General features: G+C 44.8%; 1 protein-coding gene and 1 non-coding gene across 13 annotated transcripts in view; one reads left to right on the top strand and one right to left on the bottom strand.

The window, feature by feature from the left end:
- CLASP1 (cytoplasmic linker associated protein 1) overlaps window positions 1-26,404 on the bottom strand; it is a 483,598-nt gene that overhangs the window by 353,755 nt on the left and 103,439 nt on the right. For all 12 annotated transcript variants that reach the window (XM_088473663.1, XM_088473650.1, XM_088473651.1 and 9 more), the window contains exons 3-6: window positions 4,838-4,916; window positions 2,272-2,375; window positions 1,480-1,571; window positions 1,314-1,389 (exon numbers count right to left, since the gene is read on the bottom strand). In XM_088473663.1, coding sequence (XP_088329789.1) covers window positions 1,314-1,389; window positions 1,480-1,571; window positions 2,272-2,375; window positions 4,838-4,916 — 351 coding nt within the window. The remainder of the gene's footprint in view (window positions 1-1,313; window positions 1,390-1,479; window positions 1,572-2,271; window positions 2,376-4,837; window positions 4,917-26,404) is intronic.
- LOC148522838 (U4atac minor spliceosomal RNA) lies at window positions 5,278-5,402 on the top strand. The gene has a single exon (XR_015878502.1). It is a non-coding gene; the product is annotated as a U4atac minor spliceosomal RNA (small nuclear RNA).

The raw sequence follows: 26,404 nt of genomic DNA, 5'->3' as shown, positions 1-26,404 counted from the left end.
AACAATTCGATACTATAACGATGGCGATGGTTATAGTACCGTCTGAAAGGGGGCGGGGCCTCACAGCACCCCCTGCCCATGTCACTGTGGAGGCGTGCCCAGCATTGTGACGCCAGGCTGCCCTTAGGCTCCCCCTATACAGAAAATAGATGCTGCATCTATTCTCCTGCTGCACAGCAGAGCAGCGGTGTGCGCTCCCCCTCCACAACCAGCCATTGGATGGGCATCAGAAAGCTGCATCAGATGGTTGGCAACCATCGAATTTCCGGTATTCGATGGAAAAAGTACTTCCATCGAATCGGAAACATGGATGGTTGCTAACCATCGGCTTCTCATGCCCATCCCTAGTGTGGACGCGGCGAGTGGTTAAACGCTTCCTATGTGTATGAAGAATATGGTTGCCCAACAAAGCTTACCACTTTAAAAACACAAGGTTAGGAAGCTCTTCCAACACACTGTGAAGGCTGGCAACAATGTTAACAGAATTTTACTTAATGAAGTAATAAAAAGTATTGAGTGCTTCTTTCACAGACAAATGATCACAGCACGAATAACTAACTGCTCTTACTGTGTGTGCTAGGACAGCTCAGCATTAATGAAGGTACACAAGATTTCTGCAGCCAGCCTTATGATCAGAGAAACAATATAATCTATTACATGTTGCTTTCATGGGCACACTAAAGCTGTGTACACACCTAGATACAATCATCTGCCCTATCACCCGAAATAGGTGTATGCAGTACGGTTGCAGGAGCATTAGTCGATAAAACAGCTTATAACGCATCTGCAATGGTCCCATAGACGCACGTACGCACTGAGCTATGTCTGTACAGTGTGTACAGGCCTTACAGGCAACTAATAGTGAGTCCAGCTGGGGACATCACTCAGATAATCGAATAGGTGTGTACCCAGCTTAAGGCTCTCTCCAATTCTTTGATAAATCTCCCCCTTAGCTTGATGTGATCTAAAAAGTCAAATCAGTGAAGACTACATTTCCTCAGGGAGGCCTGCTATAGAGTGGCAATAATTGGAGATAAATGTATTATGGACACGATGTAACAAGAAGTTAGTGGTAACATATCTAAGCATAGTCTTCATTGTAGTGAAAAGTGAGACAAATCTTAATAGTTTACATTTTTCAAAATGCAACATCTATCTTACTGCATAAAATACAATTCTCTGGACAGTGGACTCATAGAGCTTCCAAAAATCAATATCTCGAATAATGAACTGTACTGAGATACTAATCAGTCTTCTTTCCCTCTCTTAAAGCTTGGAGGCTGGACAAGAAGAATATTTAGCAGCAGACTCACCTGACTGTTGGGGTCTCCTAGCAAGTTACATATATGAGGTACAATCTTACTCAACGTCAGGCCGTTGGCTCCATATCTATGGAGAGAACAGAATTGACCATTAAACAATTTTCGGCATCAAAAAATCAACAGGTGTCTGTTCCTCAGTAAGGTAAAGGAAACTCACGTGTTAAGAGTTGCAATAAGGCAGAGACAAACTCCTTCCCGTGAACGGAAATTCTTGTGCTTGAACCCACCTAGCATCCGATCCCATACATACTACGAAAAGATAACAAGTTTTGTCAACACTTATATTAAGGTTATTTGTGTTCTTTCACATTGGACTTGTACAATAAGCTAATGACACTTTCACAGCTATAGAACCCTGACAGCGGCCGTATTGGCATTTGTTCAAATAGGAATACAGGAAAGAATATCCGATTTTAAATTGCTGGGATTTGGCAGCTAATATTCAATCCACAAAGATGGAGTCATACACAGATTATTATTCCTAAATGTAATCGTTGGTGGCTCCCACAGCCACAGAATTGCACAGTGAAAGAGTAAAAGACACTGATTTAATAAATCAAATACAACTGCGATATAGAATTGTTCTACTATTGGGATAATAGTGTAATATTAAGCTAAATAACGGTAGAAAAAACACTAACAAAAGGTCTAAGTCATTATCTAAAGATTATGATAAAATGATTACTTATTAAGAAGCCATCTTTGACTTCAGGGAGGAGATTTAACAATTCTTTCACATGTTGGTTTTGAGGGCATCTACTTGGTGCCTTCATCAAGCAGCGACGATACAGTGCTGGCAGAATTCACCAGGCACCGATGGCTTAAGGTCAGGGAGTTGGGAGGCTACAGAGATGGTTATATATGGGTTCCTATGGGAGTAAGTCCTCTGTGGAAGTATATACATTTTTGGCTGAGGTGACAGTATACAAAGGAGCTCAGGACGTTTTACCTGCGGGCTGGGTGAAATCTCCATTATCTTTATCAGCAAGGCTTGATCTTGTTCTCGGACTGAATCCTTTGCATCCCCTAAGCGATCAATTAAATTCTGCAGAACTGGAATTAAAGAACAATGAGTCTTCAGCATAATCCCAGCCACATTGTCACTATGAGTAACATTTTTAGGATATTATTTCTATACAAGTGTATCCGGAAAGTATTCACAGCGCTTGCGCTTCACTTTTTCCACATTTTGTTATGTTACAGCCTTATTCCAAAATGGAATAAATTAATTTTTGTCCTCAAAATTCTACACACAATACCCCATAATGACAATGTGTAAAAAGTTTTTTTGAGATTTTTGCAACTTTAATTAAAAAAAAAAAAAACAAAGAAATCACATGTACATAAGTATTCACAGCCTTTGCTCAATACTTTGTTGATGCACCTTTGGCAGCAATTACAGCCTCAAGTCTTTTTGAATATGATGCCACAAGCTTGGCACATCTATCTTTGGCCAGTTTCGCCCATTCCTCTTTGCAGCACCTCTCAAGCTCCATCAGGTTGGATGGGAAGCATCGGTGCACAGCCATTTTCAGATCTCTCCAGAGATGTTCAATCGGATTCAAGTCTGGGCTCTGGCTGGGCCACTCAAGGACATTCACAGAGTTGTCCTGAAGCCACTCCTTTGATAGCTTGGCTGTGTGCTTAGGGTCGTTGTCCTGCTGAAAGATGAACCGTCGCCCCAGTCTGAGGTCAAGAGCACTTTGGAGCAGGTTTTCATCCAGGATGTCTCTGTACATTGCTGCATTCATCTTTCCCTCTATCCTGACTAGTCTCCCAGTTCCTGCTGCTGAAAAACATCCCCACAGCATGATGCTGCCACCACCATGCTTCACTGTAGGGATGGTATTGGCCTGGTGATGAGCGGTGCCTGGTTTAAACCAAACATAATGCCTGGCATTCACACCAAAGAGTTCAATCTTTGACTCATCAGACCAGAGAATTTTGTTTCTCATGGTCTGAGTCCTTCGGGTGCATTTTGGCAAACTCCAGGCAGGCTGCCATGTGTCTTCCGTCTGGCCACTCTACCATACAGGCCTGATTGGTGGATTGCTGCAGAGATGGTTGTCCTTCTGGAAAGTTCTCCTCTCTCCACAGAGGAATGCTCTAGCTCTGACAAGAGTTACTATCAGGTTCTTGGTGAGAGCTACATCACCTCCCTGACCAGGGCCCTTCTCCCACGATCGCTCAGTTTAGACGGCCGGCCAACTCTAGGAAGAGTCTTGGTGGTTCCGAACTTCTTCCATTTACGGATGATTTAGGCCACTGTGCTCATTGGGACCTTCAAAGCAGCAGTTACTTTTCTGTACCCTTCACCAGATTTGTGCCTCGAGACAATCCTGTCTCGGAGGTCTACAGAATTCCTTGGACTTCATGCTTGGTTTGTGCTCTGACATGTACTGTCAAGTGTGGGACCTTATATAGACAGGTGTATGCCTTTCAAAATCATGTCCAAACAACTGAATTTACCACAGGTGGACTCCAATTAAGCTGTAGGAACATCTCAAGATTGATCAGTGGAAACAGGATGCACATGAGCTCAATTCTGAGCTTCATGGCCAAGGCTGTGAATACTTATGTACATGTGATTACTTAAGGTGCATACACACGTAACGTTTTTTTGAACGATTTAACTATAACGACGTCGTTACCGTTCAATCGTTGAAAAAATTGTTCAGTTTCTGAGTTATAACGAACGATTATCGCTCATGCGCATTCCCATTTGTTATTCATTTATTTTCTAGCTCGCACTTATTTTGACTTAAACCTAGCGCTGCATTGTTTTTCATTTCTTTTTTTTTATTTCCCCGCTCACAGCACCACCCTAACTTGATTATGGGGCTTTGCACACCCTGTCTTCTAGCTGCTAACACTTATTATTGAGTGTAGATGTTCAAAACAACACATTTTTTTCCTATTAGATGGTGTTAGTTTGCAGCAAAAGGATAAGCTTTCCACCAGTTTGTAATTGACTATGAGGATAACAGCAAGCAGCGTAAACTGGCAAACTGTGAGAAGCAGTTGACAGTTTACCAGAGATTTGGTTCATCTCTAATTCATAAATAGACCGCAAAAGTGATAAAGTAAAACCTGTTATGGAATATTTTTTTACATGCAATTTAGATTTTCTAAATCATAGTACTTGTTTAGATGATTGTGAATTATGTTCTAGTAAGTAAATACCTAGATTTGAAAAAAAAAAAGGTTACACAGACACATGTATGTGGGCAAACTAGGGATGACTACTGACGGCTAGCAACAATTGATGGTCTGATGCCGATGGCAAATAGTTCTGCCTTCGATCTTCACCAATGGTGAACATCGGTGATGGAGGTATGATGGGCAGGTGCAACCTGCACGGCTGGGGGGTCATCGTCATACCCACCAAAGATTTAAAACCATTGACAGCTGAACAGTCGATGGACAACACTAAATCCAACACATTTTGGCCACTGGAGAAAGACATGGGAAAGCCTTTAGGAAGGAAGGTGAACAGTAATAAACAATTACATTACCTGTGCTAATCTGAGTTCTGAACCGATCTTGCAAACGTGTAACTAAAGCAGATAGAATGTCCATTCCCAGTAATGCAACCTATAAAGATATATATATATAAAAAAAAAAAAATAGAATATTGTGTGAATATATTGTAATATATTTCAGAAAAAACACAAAAATAAACAAATGCAAAATAGCAGAAAGCTAGGAAAGTCACATTGTGCATTCTATTTGAATATGCAAATGATGCAATGCATCATGGGAAGTAAATATTTTTTTTACACACAAAATTATTGAAAAAAGGTATTTTAGATCAACAAAGCCTGGTAAGTGTCTGTGAATAAAACATTGTTTTGATTGTTGTATCATTTCAGTTATTTAACTACCAAACAAAATCACCACAAGTTGCCTTGAGTTTTCATTTTTCCTATCATATTTCAATACACTGATCTCTTTAACCATCCTTCTCTTGGGGTGAGCTACTGACCAATGAACGTATAGTGAGGTCAGTACTGCTAACACCATAAACAACACTTAGTGCCACTAGTGTGCAAACACTAGATGGGTACAATTTTTGGAAACCTTTGTTTCTATATTGTTAACAAAAGAAAGTGAAAGTCTATGAATTACACATAATTTACCACTAGATGGCAGTAGATGAGGAAAGTGACATTAATTTGTCAAGTGAGTTTTTCACAGTAGCATTAGTAGGGATGGGGACAGCAATGTTCACCGAGAGCAGCACTAGTGATAGAGTAAAAACAAGGAGTGAGCCAGCTGGCAGCCCAAAGCAAACAGCACTACAGTGTCACAAAAAAAAACCCATTGGGAGGCAGGGAAAAACATTGGGGGAGAAATCTAGCGATGGTGATGAAACATTGCAGGGTTAAACATCGAACATCTGAACCATCTGACCGATGTTTCTGATGAATGAAATGATACCCATCCCTAAACATCACAGTACATCAATTACTTTCCTGTTACAATAACACCATTCTTGATCATTGACAGATTTCTCTTAACCAAGGAAAAAAAAAAACATGTACGTGGAAAACACTAGTTCCATGAAATTAAAACAATTTCCTTTACCAAATACCCACTTCTCTCACACAAAAAAAAAAGAGGATACTCAGTAATCTACATTGAGTCATTAATGCATTTTACTAACAAAATATTTATTGAAAATTTTGCAAAAGATAACAAATGGATACAGGGACACATTCCAGCAATAGAGAAGTCATTATTTGAATCACAATAGAGAAGTCATTATTTGAATCACAAAGACAAAACTGTGACTAGCAATCACAGTTAAATGTGAATTTGCAAACTATTACATACAGCTCATCCTCATAATACAACACCTCACAATATAGGTCACCACTACACAGTTCCAGTATATGCGAAAGCTATATAGAACTTACCAATCGGGAGCTTAAAGTGTGTTCCCTGACATTACAACCAGGGGGGGGTGGGGGGATGGGCGGGGATGGTATGGGCGGAGGCGTTTACATTTGCCCACCCAGTTGAGCTGTCAGTCACCGGCGGTCCCTGTAGAAAAACCACCCATATCCACAGCCAAATGCACCAGTATCAGACCCTCAAACATGACCTGTGCCATTAGGTACAAAATGCTCTGCTCCTGGACTTCCCTCTTAATTTATGATTGCTGTCATCTGTGCTGAAACACCTGTCTCATCAATTATCTAGTTCAACACAGGTGACTGCTCCTGGACTTTACACCTAATGTATGATTGCAGAGTGTTTTGTACCGAATGGAACGGGTCATGTTGGAGGGTAGACAATATATATTGGCCATCTGCTGTGCTGCAGAGCAGATGCGATATGCCTGAACGACGTTGTTCACAGACATATCGGGGTTACACACCTACCTACACCCTAGTGATATATTGGCCATTCGATTGAATGGCCGATATATCGCCCAGTGTGTACCCAGCTATAGACACTCATAATGGTAGCTTCAGTTATAACTGCAGCTGTGAGTTCTTGCAATTACAATTAGTTACTTCTTAAATCCATTGTAGTCAAATGAAACCACAATCACAGCATGAAAATAACTTTGTTTAGGCCAAAATGTATTTGTTTACTTACAAATTAGAAAACACAGACAAATGACTAGCAAGATGGGTAATCTTAATTTCTAACAAAAATCTGTATATATCAAAACATTACATAAATGATAGAATGGTTCCTAAATACTTAAATTAAGAGCTAAAAGATGATGTTTATGTTGACATAGGGGTTCAGTTAGTGCACAGGTTCTCAGGACCCCAAACATTGCATATTTTCCAGGTCTCCTCACAGAATCACAATTGAAATAATTAGCTCCACCTGTGGTTCTTTTAAAATGTGTCAGTCACTAATGAATACACCTGTGCACCTGCTGGATGACCTGGAAAACGTGATTTGTGTGGGGTCCTGAGGACCGAGTTTGAGAACTACTGAGTTAAAGGTTTCACCCAAAGCAAAGAGGGGATATTTAATCAAATTACCACTATCATCAATTGCACACAACTGCAACACTGAATTATACATTACTGTTTTAGGTGAGAATTCCCCATTTTTGTATGCAAATCAGATAGCTATATAATAAGCATGAAAGCGAGTCTGTGTCTGTGGATTCAGAAAATTGGATTTACCAGTAAATACTAAAATCCCATTTTCTCCTTCATCCACTAGGGGACACTGGAGCTAAAGACACTGGGAACGTCCCATATCGAACCTCCAAGGTGGGAAGTGCTGAGAACTAGCCGAACCCTCGATTAAACTGAAACAGGAACCATCAAAGACCAAAGGACCAATCTAAAATCAAGAACTGAGGACCCAGCATAGTAGAGCACCGAAGACACTCAACTCCTTGCGGGACCGTCAATGGAACAGAAGAACGGTGACCATAACGGACAACAGAAGATGGAACGTTAGAACACCATAAGCACCACTGACACAGACCAACCTGACCATTGGCATCAAGAACCAAACAAGAATCCTTAGGAGCTGGGAAGCAAAACGAGTAAAACACTCGAGAAACCCGACCAGATCAGAAAAACAGAAAGATGCAACAGCCGCTGACAGTAGAAACCAGGCACTGGCGGCCATCAAAGGTTACATAGAGATATGCAATAGAGATAAGTAATAGAGATATTACCCCATTAGTGGGGTAATAGCGGAGTCCACAGACCTCTCCAACCAGAGTAAACAGGAAGTCCAGAGCCAAGGACAGAACAATTGTCCAGGACCCAACATGAGGTCCGTAGATTATGGGGATTGTAACCAGTGGAAGGAGACTAACACCTCGCAGATGAACAGATAGCCGGACAACCCATGCTGGAACAGACAGATAAGAGAGCAATTTGACCCCTTCAGCGAGCCCAGATGAAGATCAGCATCTACTCGCCAGAAAAATAAAACCACCCCAGCATAAACCCCAAACGACAGACAGCCTCCAACGTGAAGGGAGAATGTAGTGGGTACCAGCAAATGCGGTGGTCGCAATTACTTGGGGCGGGGCAGGGCAGGTCCCGAAGCCTTGTATACGGCGTCCCATACGGGAGTTTAAAGGCAGATACTACTGTGCCTGCCATCCTATAGGGAGAGACGTCAGAGCGTTTCTCCCATGGTTCCGGAGAAAGGCGGACGGCAGCGGACACAGGATCGGGGCTTAGGTGAGTATTCTGTTTTTTTGTGTGTTCGTGCAGCACTATTACAGGGGGTTTATTACTGGGGGCACTTCTACAATCGGCTTACTAATGTGGGCACTTTTACAAGGGGCTTACTACTGGGGGCACTATTACAGGAGGCACTATTACAGGGGCTGGTATGGGCATGTTGCAGAATCTGATGACCATTAAAGAGTCATGTGTGGTGATTTGATGGCATGTGGGGAGGTTGAGGGGCGCTGAAAGGGCATGTGTGGTGGTCTATACTAGCTTTCATATATTTTTGTAATGGACGATGGTCTGGCTCCTAAACTTTTAAGATGGCTCCTACATTTTTAAAAAATTTGTAGAGCCCTGCATTAGTGGGGTAATCCCGCTTACCTGTGAGCGACCAGAAGTCCCCTGGACGCTAGTGGGAATTTTAATGTTTTTTTTCTCCATGACCTCCAAGCAGTAAGACAGTAATGCTAACCATTGCACGATCTGTGCTCCATGTTTCAAAGTGTGTAAAAAGAATGCCCCCACGCATGGAAGGAGTGCTTGCTTCTTAAGCTATCTAGTGGAAACCTATAGTGAGTCATGACATAGCTTGGTCAGGAATTGGTATGATTTACCGCTGGCCATTCAAATCCCGGCAGCGGCAGCCCAACAGGGGTGAAAATCCCGATCGTCGGAAGGTAAGTATTGACTAACCTATTCTACCCCCTAACCCTAATCCCCCCCTCTAAGTACCTATCCCTAACCTCCAGGGGGGGTGCCTAACTTTAAGTCCTCCCTCCCTGGGAGCCCATAACCTAACCCTCCCCCCCACCGCGGCTGTCCGCGCCAGACTTACCTTCAATCGGTAAGCCGGGTGTCTGGCTACCTGCGTAGGTCTAATGACAGGCATTGGGATTTCAACGCCCGTCATTAGACACTTGCCGGGATTAGACAGTTGGGAAGCCGGCGGTCGGGATTACGTCCGGCGGTTTCCCAACTGCTTCCCCCTGGTCACAAAATCATCTGAAGAAAAAGCAATGCAGCTATACCATCCACGTACTAAAGGTGTATGACCACAGTACTAGAAAATGGAGAGAGAGAGCGCATGCCCCAGAAAGTGCACCCAGCTCCCCCTCAATATAAACACTCATAGTAAGCAGTGCCCCATTAAATATTGACTCCTACTTTTATACTGCGGCAGCGCAATGCAGTACTATTTAGGCTGCACTGTCACTCCTCTCATACAGTATGACAGGCAGTGCAGCCACAATTGTAATAGGGTTATGCCAACTTCAGGCGACAAGCCAAAGGAGCTTCTACATACTGCCTCAAGACATTAATATAGCTTATAGCCAACTAAACATACAGCCGCTGCTGCGCTCTCAAACGACTACAAGTAGACGCCTGCGCTTCACACATACAAACACAGGCGCGGCCACCAACAACCACGGTCTCAACCGGCTCAGTGAAAATGCCGGCACCGGCGCTACACTCGTACAAGCACCGGCGCAGCAACCAACAGCCGCACTCTAAGGCAGCTCAGTGCGGACGCCGGCGCTACTATATACAAGCAGTGACGCATCCACTAACAGTCGCACTGTAGAGAATTGACTGCTCCAAAGCAGAGCTCTGTAGTGCCGATGAGGCCCGCCCCCAAGCTAGCGCTGACTAGATAAAATGCCCACTTGTATATAAAATTATGGGACCACTACCGGGGAGCCATTTTTGGGCGGACCATATTTCTATCAAATAGACTATAGCCGAGAATAAATGCGTTGTCCCCTCTGAATTGCCCCTTACACAGCCCCTAAGGACTAAGTTAATTGCCCGGCTCCAAAAGCATGCGCTGTGTGCTATATAACAGCCTGGTGGAGGGGAAGGGAAGAAGGAAAGCTGACCTGAGGCTGACTGCACATTGATATGGCTGTTCATTGTGAACTGAGCCACCATGTCAGTTTCTGCCGCTAATATGCCCCTAGCAGCAGAAGGACACGGCGTCTCCTCTATATAATAGTGGAGGAAAGCAGGGATTATAGCGTTCTGTATGTGACTGAACCGCACTGTCACTAAGACCAGACTTTCTCCACTGCTCCTGCTACTGAGGAGCAGTGGTATATTTACATGCTGCTGCAGCCAGGATGCTGGGCATAGGGGGCAGTGAGGAACCCGAACATAAGCCATTTCCAGCTGTGGCGGGCCTCACAGAGACAGGTGTCTCAATAAAGGCCCCACCTCGGGGCATCAGACACAGGAAGCAGTAGCCGTGGCGGTCCCTTCCCAGCGGCTGATGTTAGGGACCCATCTTATGAGGTTTACCTTGACGTGGTGGATGGGCAAACAATTTTGGCCAAACTTGTACTAAGAATCTCACGTATACTCCATTTTATTTGTAGAGTTTATCAGGATTATTTTGACTATCATGTACTTGGTACTCAGTGTGTGCACGTGTGTCCTTTGTCCCCTACATTATGCCCTCCAGCAACTCACCTACCTGTGTATCCCACCAGAAGCCACTAGCCTCCCCCTGTGTCATCAGTAGCCAGCAGGTTTGGATATGGTGCCAGGGCACCAGCTAATTACAACTGGCGTGCCAGAAGGCAGTTGCAAACATGGACAGACAGTGCTGAAGCACTTTGAATCTGGCGCCGTTGCGAGCCAATAGAAGCTCACTGACCCGCAGTCAATCAAGAGCCACCACCGCTAATTGGTTGCTGGTCAGCGAGCTCTGACTGCCTCTCGACCGGCGGCGCTGTCTCTCCATGTCTGCCAGCCGGTGTGTCAGCTGTAATCAGTTGGTGAGCCAGCACCAAATCAAGACAGGTGACACCCGGGCCCTCAGCAGCCCTGACTGTACAGGTCCACCTTGTGTCCGTGACTGGGTGAAGGGGGAGTGGCGGGCCATAGAGGCTACTCGGGCACCATAGCAGCCACACCCCTCGCACCCACGGTAGTTACGCTACTGTTTGCATGCATGTTAGCAAACAGTGGGAGGCAAGGACAATGTAAACAATAAAAGCTGTAGGTGTACTTCAGGGTCCAGTCTAACCCGGGCAACGCCGGGTATCCTAGCTACCAAGAAAAATAAGTACATCAATAAAAGTCAGTTGGCATCGATACATTGACTTTTCATTATTTGGAACAGCTCAGAAGAACTACTGGATTACGTTAATAAAAACTGCTTGAATTTGGAATTTAAGACCTTATATAGTCGGCTATAAGCCTTATAGTGCAGAAAAAGTTTTATTCCTAGACCTCAAAATATACATTAAAGACAGTAAACTCCACACGAAAATCCATATTAAAGAGGTAAATGGGACTAACAAGTTGGCTTACAATAGTAACCACCACAGACAGTGGATAAACAACACACCCGGAGAACAATTTCATCGTTTAAGCCGAAACTGCACAGAAGACTAAACTTTTGAACAATAAAGCAATAAAGTACCGTTCCTACAAGAACAGCTTGACAGAGTTTCAAATATAGTGTTAAAGAATGTGTACATTTATATCACCATTTGTAGACTAATTATTAATCTATATATGTGTGTGTGTGTGTGTGTGTGTGTGTGTGTGTGTGTGTGTGTGTATGAATATTAAATTCTCAGTTATAGTCACATACAGTAATGTGAGTATTATTCATTGATGGCCTAGACACTAGTTTGGTTGATTGATTATGCGGCTCTTCCATTGTCCTGATGCGGCTCCCCTGACTGACACCGACTGCCTCCTCTGATAGGCGCGCAGCTGTTCAGAAGATGCTTGTCCTTTGATGCAGCAGTCTACTCCAAACATGAGGCATGTTTGGGCAACGTGGTGACGTCACACCGCAAACAGGAGGCGTAGCTCAATTTGTGACTGAACCAGTCCGCTACAAGGTAAGAGCTGTGATGATTTTTTGATTTTGCGGCTGGAGCGACACACGGGGGGGGGCGGCTGGAGCGACACACGGGGGGGGCGGCTGGAGCGACACACGGGGGGGCGGCTGGAGCGACACACGGGGGGGCGGCTGGAGCGACACACGGGGGGGCGGCTGGAGCGACACACGGGGGGGCGGCTGGAGCGACACACGGGGGGGCGGCTGGAGCGACACACGGGGGGGCGGCTGGAGCGACACACGGGGGGGCGGCTGGAGCGACACACGGGGGGGCGGCTGGAGCGACACACGGGGGGGCGGCTGGAGCGACACACGGGGGGGCGGCTGGAGCGACACACGGGGGGGCGGCTGGAGCGACACACGGGGGGGCGGCTGGAGCGACACACGGGGGGGCGGCTGGAGCGACACACGGGGGGGCGGCTGGAGCGACACACGGGGGGGCGGCTGGAGCGACACACGGGGGGGCGGCTGGAGCGACACACGGGGGGGCGGCTGGAGCGACACACGGGGGGGCGGCTGGAGCGACACACGGGGGGGCGGCTGGAGCGACACACGGGGGGGCGGCTGGAGCGACACACGGGGGGGCGGCTGGAGCGACACACGGGGGGGCGGCTGGAGCGACACAGGGTGGGTTGCTGGAGCGACACAGGGGGGGTTGCTGGAGCGACACATGGAGGGGTTGCTGGAGTGACACATGGAGGGGATGAAGTGACGAGAGGCTGCTGATGTGACATGAGGGGGACTGGAGTGACACATGGAGGGGCTGGATTGTATTATGTGAATCTTTTTTTTTTTTTTTTTTTCAATGTATTGTTTGTGGATGTGGATTTTTTCAGTGTATTTTACGTGGACCTGGCTTGCTTCGGTGTATTTTATGTGGATCTATTTTTTTTCAATATACTTTTTTATATTGTTCTGGCTTTTTCTTTCCCTTTAATAGATACCCTCCACGGTGATTGTGTGCCTGTGATTTTACATGCTCCTACAAAAATCATACTAGCTGACAAGGCCACACCCCTTTTTGTATGTACACCTTCAGTGCGCGCATGATCTCAGCTCTATGACACACCTACAGATATATTTTTTGGTTCTTTGACGAACTGGTTAGCCATCCCTGGCCTAAGGCAAAAGATTAACATCTCAACACATGTGCCTCTGGCCTTTGTTGTAACACACACAAAAGTTAGAACCACCCCCACTAGTTTCAGTTGACTAAGGAATAACCACGCCCATTAGGTGAGTGGGACAGAGAGAGCTCAGAGACACACTATCACTGACACTCGGCCATAGCAGAAGGCTGGGATTTCAACACTCAAAGGGGAAGCTGGAGTCTGCAGTTTAAAATAGCCGATTCCATGTACTTCTTCACTCTCCCCCCAATGAACCATGTGCTTGGAACAATAGCATGGCCTGGGAAGCATAGGTGTGTGGATACTGGCTGTATTCTGATAAGATTATGTGGTTTTTATTAAGATGGAATTGTTAGATATTGGAATCAGCTTATATGTTATGCATTCTGAAATACTATATATTATAATAGTATTGCAAGGAATGTCTGATGAAGTTGGTGTAATGGAGGAGGCGAAACCCTTGGATGGATATGTGAATTACTGGATGCGTTATGATCACTGATGGATATCAGTGTTGTAGGGTGATTTACAGAGCTATAGCCTCATGGGAGTTTCCTCACATTCAAAATTGAGTTTATCTTTAAACCATGAGGTTTGGATACAAAGAACATTTGCCATCCCATCCCCCATACATCCCACAGCCTCATACTAACTCTTTCTCGCTCTGTAATTATCTCTGTATATCTTAAATTGGATTTAACTAATACTGTTTATGATATACTGTATGTGAACTTTATGAGCATCATGAGCACCAATTTGTTTATATAAATACACTTTTACTTTAGAACATCTGGTGTGCAAATCTTATTGAACTGAAATTATCCTAATGATTTAAAGATCCCTCGGTAAAACTTTGCGAGTTAAGATATTAATTATAATCTGTTAGTAAAGCATAACAAATAGAATATTTGCTTCAGACATAGGAGATTAAAACAAGCAGCAAAGGTACAAACAGACAAACAGGAAAGAACTAATCACCTACAGACCAAAGAAATTGTCATAACTGGGTGATCAAGTCCCTTTCATTACCCAATATAATGGCACTTTTATAGATATAGAGAAAATCCTTAATACCCATTGGCATGTACTTTTACTAGATGAGGAACTGAAGCATATTCCACCACAACCAAAAGTGATATACCGCAAAGCAAAGAACTTGAAACAGTAGGCTCGATTCTATTCAGCACGCTGTAAATAGCTCCGGGAGTGAGCTCCCAGAGCTATTCAATACACCGCGCTGACAAGACCGACTAATGATTTCTTCTGTCATCCCTCCGGGGATGAGAGAAGAAATCCGACAAAAGTCCCGGCGCGAGGCTGTTTTCTGCCCTTAGCGCCGGGAAAACAGCCTCGCGCTGGGAAGTTAGGTCGGGGAATGCCCGTTATCGCGCCTAAACACCCTGTTTAAGGTGCGATAACGAGCCTTCCCCAACCTAACAGCGCGATGAATTGAATAGCTCCGGGAGCTATCTCCCGGCGCTATTCACATCGCGCTGAATTGAATCGTGTCCAGTAACTTATGAAGTTTCCTCCCGGTACAAACAAAACCAAAACCAACAAATAACGGCTTCTATTTTTGTCTAAATTGCCCTGGTTGCAAGAACCAAAATTCAAACAAAACCAATACGGACATTCAATTCAAGGGTTACAAACAAGGAGTTCAAGATTAACGGCCACCTATCTTGTTGAACCGAAGGAGTCGTTTATCTACTGGAATGCCCTGGTGGAATCCAGTATGTGGGCCAAATGAAAAGAAAAATCAGAACATCTCTTTAATATAAGAGGAGGGCTAAAAACCCATAGCCTGTCAGCCAATTTTGCTAAGAAACACAATATGGATGCAACAGGTTTCAAATTTATTGGAATCCAAAATGATAATTCCTCACTGGAGAGGAGATTTGGTGACTACTCTAAAAATAAATGAGACAAGATGGATTTACCAATTGAAAACCAGCCCAACTCAGACCATAAACATTGTGGGGGGTTTTATTACCTCTTAAAGGTTGAGGCTGACACATTCTATTCCATATATATTAGCGCTCGGCTTTAACCCCAAGGGGTTAGTATTTAATTAAGGGTATCCCAGCTAGTTCTCCATAAAATAGAGACACACATGCCGTGTAAATCTATATGGACTAAACATCTATTTTGAGGTCATACCAAGTCTAGTGATCAAAGTAGGGATAGACATCAGAAGCCCACCTTCAAATGATGGCTAAGCTTCCGACATCAAAACTGTAAATAGATGGTAACTAACCATCGCATCAAAAGAATATGATGGGGGGAAAAAACATTCTGATGGTTCACAGATACGCGCAATAGCAGTTTGTTGCAGTGGATCTTTCTTTTTGGGTTGAGGGGTAGATTCGGCCTGTCACAGTTTTACGTGCATCTCTTGATAAAACTTGATATTTTGCGACTTTCAGAAGTCCTTTACATCTATACACAAATGATGGTGCAGGGCCTGCTGGCTCCAAGAGAGTAACTATCACTTCTCCATTACTAAAGTCTGTTGACAGTATATATGCCAGCCACCACTGCTAATCATAATCACATGTCACAAATCCAGCTACAACATGCATAGCTGGAGTTTTTGTACAACCTTCAATGAGGAAACAGCACTGAAATGGTTGGTTTCCATTAACTAGGTTTGCTTCTGAACAGTGTGGTTTCAAGTAATTATCGTCAAGGTACTCCTAACAATTAAGATTTGGGTGAATACCACCACCCACGGCTTCTGGAGCAGATTACCAGGCTTACACTCCAGGACAAGGGAGCCAACCTACAGGCACTCTATAGATATATGCAGCAAAATTACAGTTGACTGACCAGAGCTTTGTATGCAAGTACAGGTTTCTTCCTATTGACTCCTACCCTTGTTTTTACCATGATGTTTTTGAATCAATAACATTACACCTGACAACAGATAGACTCTTATGTGCTTGTCCTTGGTAATCAACTTTGTTCATCATCAACAAGGCATGAGCTTTATTTTTTTCTCTATGAATAATTCCTTGTGGATCTTACCTAACATGACATTGGGGGGATTTAAATTATCTAATTTATAATTAATTAAATTATACGCGGGAATGTAGCTCCCGGATTAAGTGCCCATAGCTATTCTATTACCCACTCAGTAAACCTGCAACTAGTGTATTTCCGCTCGGACCCTACTAACTGTGGGCAGAAATCCACGCTAACTAGTGCATCGGGGCTAGTTGCTGTGTTACCGCAAGCAGTAACAATCGTGCCTGGCACTTAAGCCGAAGATGCAGTTTATTGCTACTAAGCCTCGGGCGTTACTGCGATAAAGTGCATATCACAGCTTAAGTGCCTGGCACAAAGCAGTCAACTAAATAGCTCCGGGCAATTTTACCCAGGAGCTAAGTTTCTGTGAAAAAAAAAGAATTTTCCCCAATGTCTCCCATATTATCTCCCCCGCCCCCACACACACACCCTATTGTTTTATTACACAAGATTTTATATATTACATTAAAATTAACATGCTTTTTATAGTAATTCTTATTAATTTTCATCTTTGTGAGTACTTTTCCTTAATCAATATTAGGTTTCAATTCAGCGCTGCTTTTTACCACAAAGGAATTAATACTAGTTGATTGTGACAGAAGTATAGCAATGTTTGCTGCGCAAACATCCTGCTAGGGGGGGAAGTGGCTATTGGTTGAAGAAAGTTTAGTGAGGACGGTTCAGGATAAGAAAGTTTATTGTGCTTAGCCTTAAGCTTCCCCCCAGTGAAAATGCATAAACTCATTATATTGTCTAATAGCTCAAATGAATACATAAAAATTTGAAAATGGCAATATCACCACTTTTCAGCTTTGAGCAATATACCATATCTAATACTTAATTTTACTATTAATATATACCAGAACAAAATGCAACGGAGACTACAACTCTCACCAGAGGCTTATAGCATATCAAAGGACCAGTTATATTATTTATCACAGCTAAGTGCTGGATCATTGTATACTTGCATACAATGGTGACCTGTTCTGTAGGGAGTCCTTTCACTGTCACTATTTCTTAGACATGCTTGTTAATTTATTTTGTTGCACATGCTTGTTAATTTACTAGTCAGCTCTGCAATAGCAGCTGTATTTACAGCAAACAACTCAGGGCTCTCTTGTAAGAGGGAAATAAGGTAAACAATTAAATATGCAGAAAGTACACCCAGATGTACCAAAGTTTTATACAGAGGACAACGCAGCAATACAAATACACCAAAAGTGTATGAAACAGTTTAATCTTATCACAGCTTTCATCCACTAGGGGACACTGGAGGTGCTTATGCTGGGGTATAGAGGCGTGGATAGCTGGAGCCGGCACTTTAAATAATTTAGAAGTGTGAAGCTCCTCCCCCTCTATGCCCCACCAGCCCTCAGTTTAGAAAATGAAGGCCGAGAGGAGATGGAGAACAAGCGGAGTAAAAAAGGGAGAGAACACACAATAACTGAATCATACAACATACGGAACAAGCCGAACAGGCAGGCTAAGAGCGCAGAGGTGGGCGTCCAGTGTCCCCTGTGGAATCAGAGTAAAGGATTTACCGGTAGGTACCAAAATCCCATTTTCTCTTTCATCCACTAGAGGACACTGGAGGTGCTTATGCTGGGGACGTCCCAAAGTATTCCCCATGGGCGGGAGCGCTCTGCGGCGCCTGCAGGCGGGCAAAACGGGATGCCGACATAGCAAACGTATCAAATCTGTAAAATCTGACAAACGTGTGAACTGAAGACCAAGTGGCCGCACGGCACAACTGTGACATGGAGGCTCCTCTACCGGCCGCCCATGACGCACCCACAGAACGTGTGGGATGAGCTGAAATAGACGGAGGCCAACGGTCGGCACTAACATAAGCCTGATGAATAGTCAGCCGGATCCAACGTGCTTGGATGCTGGCCAACCCATGCGAACAGCATCATAGAGGAGAAAAAGCGACTCGGACTACGGAGGGACGCTGTCCTGGCAACATAGATCTGGAGAGCCCTAACCACATCCAAGGTAGAAGGACCACCAGAGTCTTCCACCAACGACGGTACCACAATAGGCTGATTAATATAAAAAGCCGACACTACCGTGGGAAGGAAGGCGGCTACCGTCCAGAGTTCTGCCCTATACGCATGAAACACAAGGTAAGGTGGCTTATAGGACACAGCACCCAATTTCCGAAACCCTACGAGCCAAAGCGAGAGCCAAGAGGAAGACCGTCTTCCAAGACAGGTACTTAAGATCAACCTTCTCCAAAGGTTCAAACATGGGCGACTGAAGAAACAGAAGCACCAAGTTAAGGTCCCTGGGAGCTATTGGAGGTACAAAAGGAGGCTGCACGCGCAAGTCCCGTTGAAGAAACGTCTGCACCTCAGGAATGAGGGCCAATTTCCTTTGAAAGAAAATGGAGAGGGCAGAAACCTGCACCTTTAAGGTTCCCAGACGAAGGCCAGAATCCAGACCCGTCTGAAGGAAAAGCAAAAAACCGGGACAAACTAAAAGTCCTAGATGGAAGAGCCTGACTGGAACACCATGAGATATAAGCACGCCAGATGCGATGATAATGTGCAGCTGAAACTGGCTTCCTGGCGCGTAGCATGGTGGGAATAACCGTGTCTGGGATGCCTTTGCGTCTTAGGATATCGGTTTCAAGAGCCACCTCGTTAAACGCAGCTGCGCTAAGTTGTGGTGTATGAAAAGGCCCTGCTGTAGAAGATCCGGGCGCAGAGGAAGGGGCCACTGATCGTCCAACAACTTCTCCGAGGCCAGTTTGGAGCCACGAGAATTACAGAGGCTGTCTCTTGTTTTATCCTTTCTAAAAGACAAGGAAGAAGCGGAATCGGAGAAAAAATTTAAACAAAGTCATAGATCCACGGACTTGTCAGAGCATCTACTGCTTCCGCCTGCGGATCTCGACTTGACATGTATAATGGGAGCTGATGATTCAATCGTGACGCCATGAGGTCCACCTGAGAACATCCCCATTGACGTATCAGCGCGTTGAACACGTCTGGATGAAGCTGCCATTCTGACTGGTTCTCGGCCCACCGGAGGATCTGAGTTACTTCTCGCATAGCCATGCGACTCAGAGTCCCTCCTTGGCGGTTGATGTGACGGCCGTCGCATTGTCGGACTGAACTCTTACCGGACGAGTCTTTAAAAACTCTGTTGCCTCTATCAGAGCATTGTAAATCGCTCTGAGTTCCAATACATTTATGGGCCACTTCTGTTCTAGAGGGGACCATCGACCCTGAAAGTAATAATCGAGGACTACTGCTCCTCGACCCTGAAAGTAATAATCGAGGACTACTGCTCCCCATCCTCGAAGGCTGGCATCCGTTGTTACGATGATCCAGTCCCACACTCCAAATCTTCTGCCTGCTAACAGATTGTTGGATTGTGTCCACCAAAGAAGGGCTACTCTGGTAACCGGGCTCAGACGGATCTGTCGATGTAGAAGCAGATGAGACCCTGACTCCTGTGTTAGCAGATACAGCTGAAATACCCTGGAGTGGAACTGGCCAATCTGTAGCGCTTCGCAAGCAGCTACCATCTTCCCAAAGAGATGCAGACAAAGAAGCATTGACACCTTCTTTGGTCTGAGGACCAGTTGAACCAATAACCGGATATCCCTGGCCTTGTCTGTTGGAAGAAAAATCCTCCGTGATTTCATATCCAATATCATGCCCAGAAACAGAAGTTTCTGGGATAGACTGAGATTCGACTTCCTGAAGTTGATTATCCAACAGTGTTGGATTAGAGTGTAATGTCAGTAAGGTATGATCTGATAGAAGAGACACCGATGGAGCCTTGAGTAACAGGTCGTCCAAATAAGGGATTATGTTCACTCCCGATGACCGAAGGAGAGCGATCATGACGTTTGGTGAATATGCGGGGAGCCAAGGATAACCCGAACAGCAATGCCCGAAACTGATAGTGATCTTTCTTTTTTTTTTCCAACATATTTTTATTAAGGTACATTACAAGAAAAATACATGAAGATAGTAAAGCATCAATGACCTCATAACAAATACATCTTTGTCAATACATTATCATTCACAGTTAATAAAAGTAAATATACCAACATTTTCCAAAGTATTATATATTTAATTAGTGATAATTATAAAATAAGAATATAGCAACATCAACCTGTGCTCGTCCACTCCAGAGGCCGCCGATCCATCCATGGGACAAAAAAGATGCAAGACAGCAAGCAGAGAGAGAGAGAGGGGGGAAAGAACAAATGTCTGACTATAATATAAAAAAACAAACGAATTAAATGGTGATAGGAGTACCAGGATGTAAATTGAAAACACTGTTGTATTGCCAGTTTGGTTGAGGAGGGTAGTATTTGGACGTATTTGCCCCAGCATTGGAAAAGCGCAGGGGTTAAAGTTTCCTTGTCTAAGGATGCCTCCAGCCAATCCATGTTAAACAAAAAGAGTAGTCTAGAAGTGGCCATACAAACAGTTGGTGGCAAATCATGAATCCACTATTGAAGGATGGCCTTCCGACCTACTGCTGATAGGATCATTATGAGCTTTTTATCAAATTTGGGAACCTCGGGTTGGTCAGTTAGATGCCCAAACAAAGCCCAGGACGCAGTACATCGAAAAGAGATGCCTAGCACCTCTGACCCATAGTGATGTAATTCACTCCAAAATTTCCTTACATATCGACATTCCCAAAGGCAATGCATAATGTCTGCATCTGTAGTTGAGCATTTGGTGCATCTCGACTTGTCCGATATACCCATCAGGTAACGTCTTTTGGGCGACAAGTACGCCCTATAAGAGTTTATACGCCATCTCTTGATATGAACTGGCAGGAATAAGCTTTAAGTTAGTTTGGAAAGTTTCTAAAATTAAACTTGGAGACATAGAGGGGATCTGGGAGGACCATTTACCTAATTCCGGAAGTTCCATTTCTGGATCTATTTCCGTGCGCATATACGTGTGTATATTGTTGAGCAGGAATATGTATTAGTGCGTGTGAGAGAGTCTAAGGGGTTTATATAATCCTGGTCATTTAATTGGGGGAGGACAGAGCGTAGATAATGTATGGCTTGGTAGTAATAAAATTTGTGTTGGGGTCTAAGTCCATATTTTTCCATGGCTTCATTACAGGTGAGGGGGAGGTATGAGTCATTCAAGAGCGTGTGTAGATTTAGGATTCCAGAAGAGCGCCAGGTGGTAAAAGGCAATGTTGTCCCGCCTTTCTGGAAGTCTAGATTGCCAATAAGGGGTAAAGTTAAAGAGTGGAATTGCTGGAGTTTAAGTAATTTTCTAGAGGATTGCCAAGCCTGGATGGTAGATGTGAGGAGAGGGTTGTCTAGATTCAATGACTGCAATTTCGACGGCCGCACATGTAGTATATAGCTAAGGGAGAGCGGAGCGCATAGCTGGGACTCCAACCTGGCATCTGCATATATATTGTTGTCAGTGATAGAGTCTATGGCGAAGCGTAGAAGACAGGCTAGATTATACTGCCTAATATTCGGTAAATTCACACACCCCCCTTGGTACGGTTTGCGACAGTTTTTTTGGGCTAATTCTAGGTCTTTTATTATTCCAGATGAAGTTAGAGACAGTTGATAATGATCTTTCAATATGGCAAAACGCAGAAAGGTCTGGTGTGGTTCCCAGATGGGAACATGGAGATAGGCATCCTTGAAATCCAGGGATAATAGGAACTCCCCTGGTTCCAAGCTCGTTATGACTGACTGCAGAGACTCCATTTTGAAACGATACATCTTCAGATAGAGGTTCAAGGACCTGAGGTTTAAGATGGGCCCTGACCGAGCCATCCGGCTTGGGTACTACAAACAGGCTTCAGTAAAATCCCATACCTCTTTGATGTTCCGGAACCGGAACTAGCACAGACTATACCACTAGAGACTGGATAGCCTCCTGTAGAACCCTGGCCTTGTCTACAGGTGTTGGCAGACTTGTAGTGAAGAACCGAGGTGGAGGGGGAGCTTCGAAGTCTATTCGGAACCCCAGGGAAATTAGTCTGCGGATCCACGGGTATGTAGAGGTCTGGTGGTTCCAAACTTGTTGAAAGTTCTACAGACGGGCACCCACTGCAGAAGGTACCAGGTGGAACGGAAGACCGTCATGCCACCTGTTTTTTTTTTTTGTTTTTTTTTCCGCTGGTTTAGGCTTTGGTCTACGTGCAACCCTATGTGGACGACCTCTACCCCTGCCGTCTAGTTTGCATGGGAGCACCTCTACCACGAAAGGAATGAGGCGCACGAAAGGAATGAAACAAAGGTCCATTGTAAGATCTTCTGGGGGTCGGAGCAGTTGACGGGAGGAAGGAAGACTTACCCCCCGTGGACTAGAATATCCATTTGGCTAATTCTGGGCCAAAGAGCATATCGCCAGTGAATGGTAAACCCTCTACCGCACGCTTAGATTCTGCATCCGCATGCCAAGCGTGCAACCAGAGGGCCCTGCGCCCCGAAATAGCAGAAGCGGATATGCGAGCACTAATCTGACTGATATCTTTTGAAGCTCGCCCAGGTAAACTGCAGACTCACATATGTGTTCTGCAAGTAGACGTAACTCTGCTCTAGAGGTACCAGAGTCCAAACCAGTAATCAACTGGTCAGCCCAGCAAAAACCACCGCCTTGTTAACCCAAGCGGTAACAAGGGTGGGTCTAAGTTGAGCACCCGCTGCAGTATAAATAGATCTTAGCGTTGTCTCCAACTTACGATCCGAAGGATCTTTTAGTACTGTAGCCCCCCGGTACTGTGAGTGCTGTTTTCTTAGAGTGACAGGAGACGGACGCATCTACTGGAGGAGGAGTTTCCCACTTGTCCATCATGGATGATGGAAAAGTGTAGCTAGATGGAAACCGGCGCGGAATTTGGAACCATTTATCCGGTTGTTTCCAGGCCAATGAGAGCTGCTGTTGAAGTTGCAGTGAGAACGGAAAAACCACCGAGCTCTTTGTTCATGAAATAATTCACACTCCTGGGATGCAGGAATTACATCCTCAGGTAAATTCAGTGTTTTTCTAACCGCCAAAATTAGAGATTCCACCCCGGGAGACGTTGACTCCAACTCCTGAAAGGTACCGTCCTGTAACGTGTCCTCCCATTCTCCTCTTCGGTATCCTCCGTAGTGAGGAATTCTTCATCTGACTCCTCTGACTGGAGAACAGTCGTCAGAGTACGCTTTTGTTGGAGGTGCAGATGCCGCTGTACCCATAAGCTGTACCAGGGTGTCTAAAGACTTGGTTAAATCAGCCACCTAGAGAGGCTGAGACTTACGTGCCTCAGCTAACTCTGACGTTAAGTCCGTCATTACTCCTACCATGTCAACGGCCCATGGAGGAGCAGGTGTGGCCGTAATAGCCATAGGTGGATCTATTGCTATACAAGCATCACATAACGTGGATCCAGCGGCATGTGGCCTGTATAGTTTGTTGTTACACTTAGAACAGACAAACATCTTTTGAGCCGCTTTAGTTCCGTTTGACATAGATACACACAGTCACCCAGAGGTACACCAGAAGTGAATTAGAGATAAAACAGAAGGCTGGTTGGGACACAGAGCAAGAGGTACTCCCTCCCACATATTAGATTCCCTGCACTTACACCCCAGTGTCTTGCCAGGGATGTAGTCAGGACAATCAGCCTTCTGCATGTGCTGCACCCTACCTATAATGGAGAGATGCAGGCAACAGTGGGTTAAACAAACAGCAGCCACAATGTTCTCACAGGCACAGCCGCGTAAATGGGACAGGGAGCCCGCGCTGTTAAGCTCCGCCCCCTTCAAGCCCACAGGGGCTCTAATATGGCTGCCACACTAATTAATCACCTCCCCCTGCAAGCCCCGCTGTGCTCAGCAGCGGGGAGAGGGGAGATGCAATTCAATAAGCAGCGCTGTAGCCGCTGCTCAAGCCCCGTTGAACAGGAACCTCTAGCCGCTCAGTGGTGGGAAGAGGGGAGAAGCGCTATTATTAGCGCCATAGCGCTCTCTGCATCCCGCACTGGCCGCGGGGCAGGAGACGGGGGATGCGCAAGTGATTTACTCACTGTGCTCCCTGGACGGCTTCCCTCCGAACAGCACTTCCTTCATGAGGGGGAGTCACCTGACCGGCAGCCGCTTCTGAAGACTGCCCGGCAGCCCGGCTTTGTAGAAGTGCTGTGTGTGTGGCGGTAAAGAGCGGTCAGTGCTTTAGTATAAGCACTGTGCACTCCTTCCTGCCTTCTATTAAGGACAGGACGCCAGGTACCTGGACCCCACCTTTAGAGAGGTGGCGAAGGGTACCTAATATAGTGTAAAAAAAGATGTTAGAAAATAATAAAACTAAATAAATAAAATAAATGTATTGCTGGAGCACAGCAGGTTGTGACCAGCTCCGTAGGCACATTTTCTAAACTGAGGGCTGGTGGGGCATAGAGGGGGTGGAGCTTCACACTTCTAAATTATTTAAAGTGCCGGCTCCAGCTATCCACGCCTCTGTACCCCAGCATAAGCACCTCCAGTGTCCCCTAGTGGATGAAAGAGAAATATATTTAAATAATAAAGGGCAAAGCACTCAAGCCATTACTCTGGTAATTAACTCTTTGGCAGGATACCCCCTTTTAATCCATAAGAATTCTTCGGACAACTACTTATGTGATAGTTATTGCACACAGGCTAAAGCTGCAATCCGCCAGATAGGCTGATAACCGAGATAAGCAGCTAGTTTCCTTCTGTTGAACATTTCACTATATCCTTTTGATACTTTTTATTTTTGGCAACACTATTTTTATTAAGAGCCTGATCAGCTCAATCTCCAACAATGGGCGGAATTCAATTGTTTTCGCGGCCCGCATCTCCCGTCTAAAGTGACAGGAGATTGCAGGCCGCTATGCAATTGTTCCAGATTTTCGTGCTGATCGCGCCCAAAGTGGTCGGGTTTAGCCGCGTAAAGCAGCTAAACCCGACCAAAGTGCTGGGTGCAATCGCGAAAAATGATGTTTGGGTGCCCAAACATGTCATGTCACCTTTCGCACATTTCAGCTCTCATCCCCCGGGGGCTGCGAGCTGAAATGTAGCGCTGGCAGCTGATCGTGCCCGACAGGAGCAAGAATTGAATAGCTCCGTCGGGCGCGATGGGGGCAGGAATCAATTGAATTCCGCCCAATGTGTCATTGGCATTTAAACCACCTGTGATTAGAAGCTTATTTGTAAATTTACTTGTATGTTTATATATGATTCATACATTGTTACTATTATTTCTATATTTTAAATTATATGACTACCTATATGTTCTATTCAGAATATTTTTACATGTTAAAAATAAAACGTATATTTATTATTATATATACATGTTGTGGATACTTGTCAGATATTTTCAGCACAGTAAAATAAGGCTCTTTTGGGCTATAAGACAAAAGGAGGTACCGGAAAAAGGGGCAAACTGTTAGTTTACCCTGGTTAGTGTTACACAGTATAAGAAATCGAGTTTGCAGTGCGCTCCTCTGTGGTCTGAGGGTCTGTACTGGAGCTGCTAATGAGGTCACTAATCTCTTATATTTAAAACCATAAACTGAACTAGCTAGCGCTCACCTACTGAATTAAACTACATGAGTACATTGTGTCCTCTCTCAATGATTTCAGATACAGATAATGAGTTTGAAGATTTTTATTTACACAGTATAAACTACCTGCCCAATGTATCACCAATAGCAGAACCATATATATGTAGCTTATTTAATTCTAGTCTGCTGCAGTCAACAGTACAGCTGCAAAATATTGCATTGCTTTAGCAGAATCCCAGCTGTCAGGATGCCGCTGGTCAGAACACAGACAGCGGCATCCCGACACCCGTAGGAACGCACATAAGTATTTTCCCATCCCCTACCCCAACACTCCCCCTCCCCAGTGCCTAGGCCTATATTTTAATATTGTTAAATTAC

Source organism: Taudactylus pleione, unplaced genomic scaffold (genome assembly GCF_031769625.1).
Source record: "Taudactylus pleione unplaced genomic scaffold, aTauple2 ptg000138l, whole genome shotgun sequence".
NCBI classification, from domain to species: Eukaryota; Metazoa; Chordata; class Amphibia; order Anura; family Myobatrachidae; genus Taudactylus; species Taudactylus pleione.
This window is presented reverse-complemented; position numbering and strand designations above follow the sequence as displayed.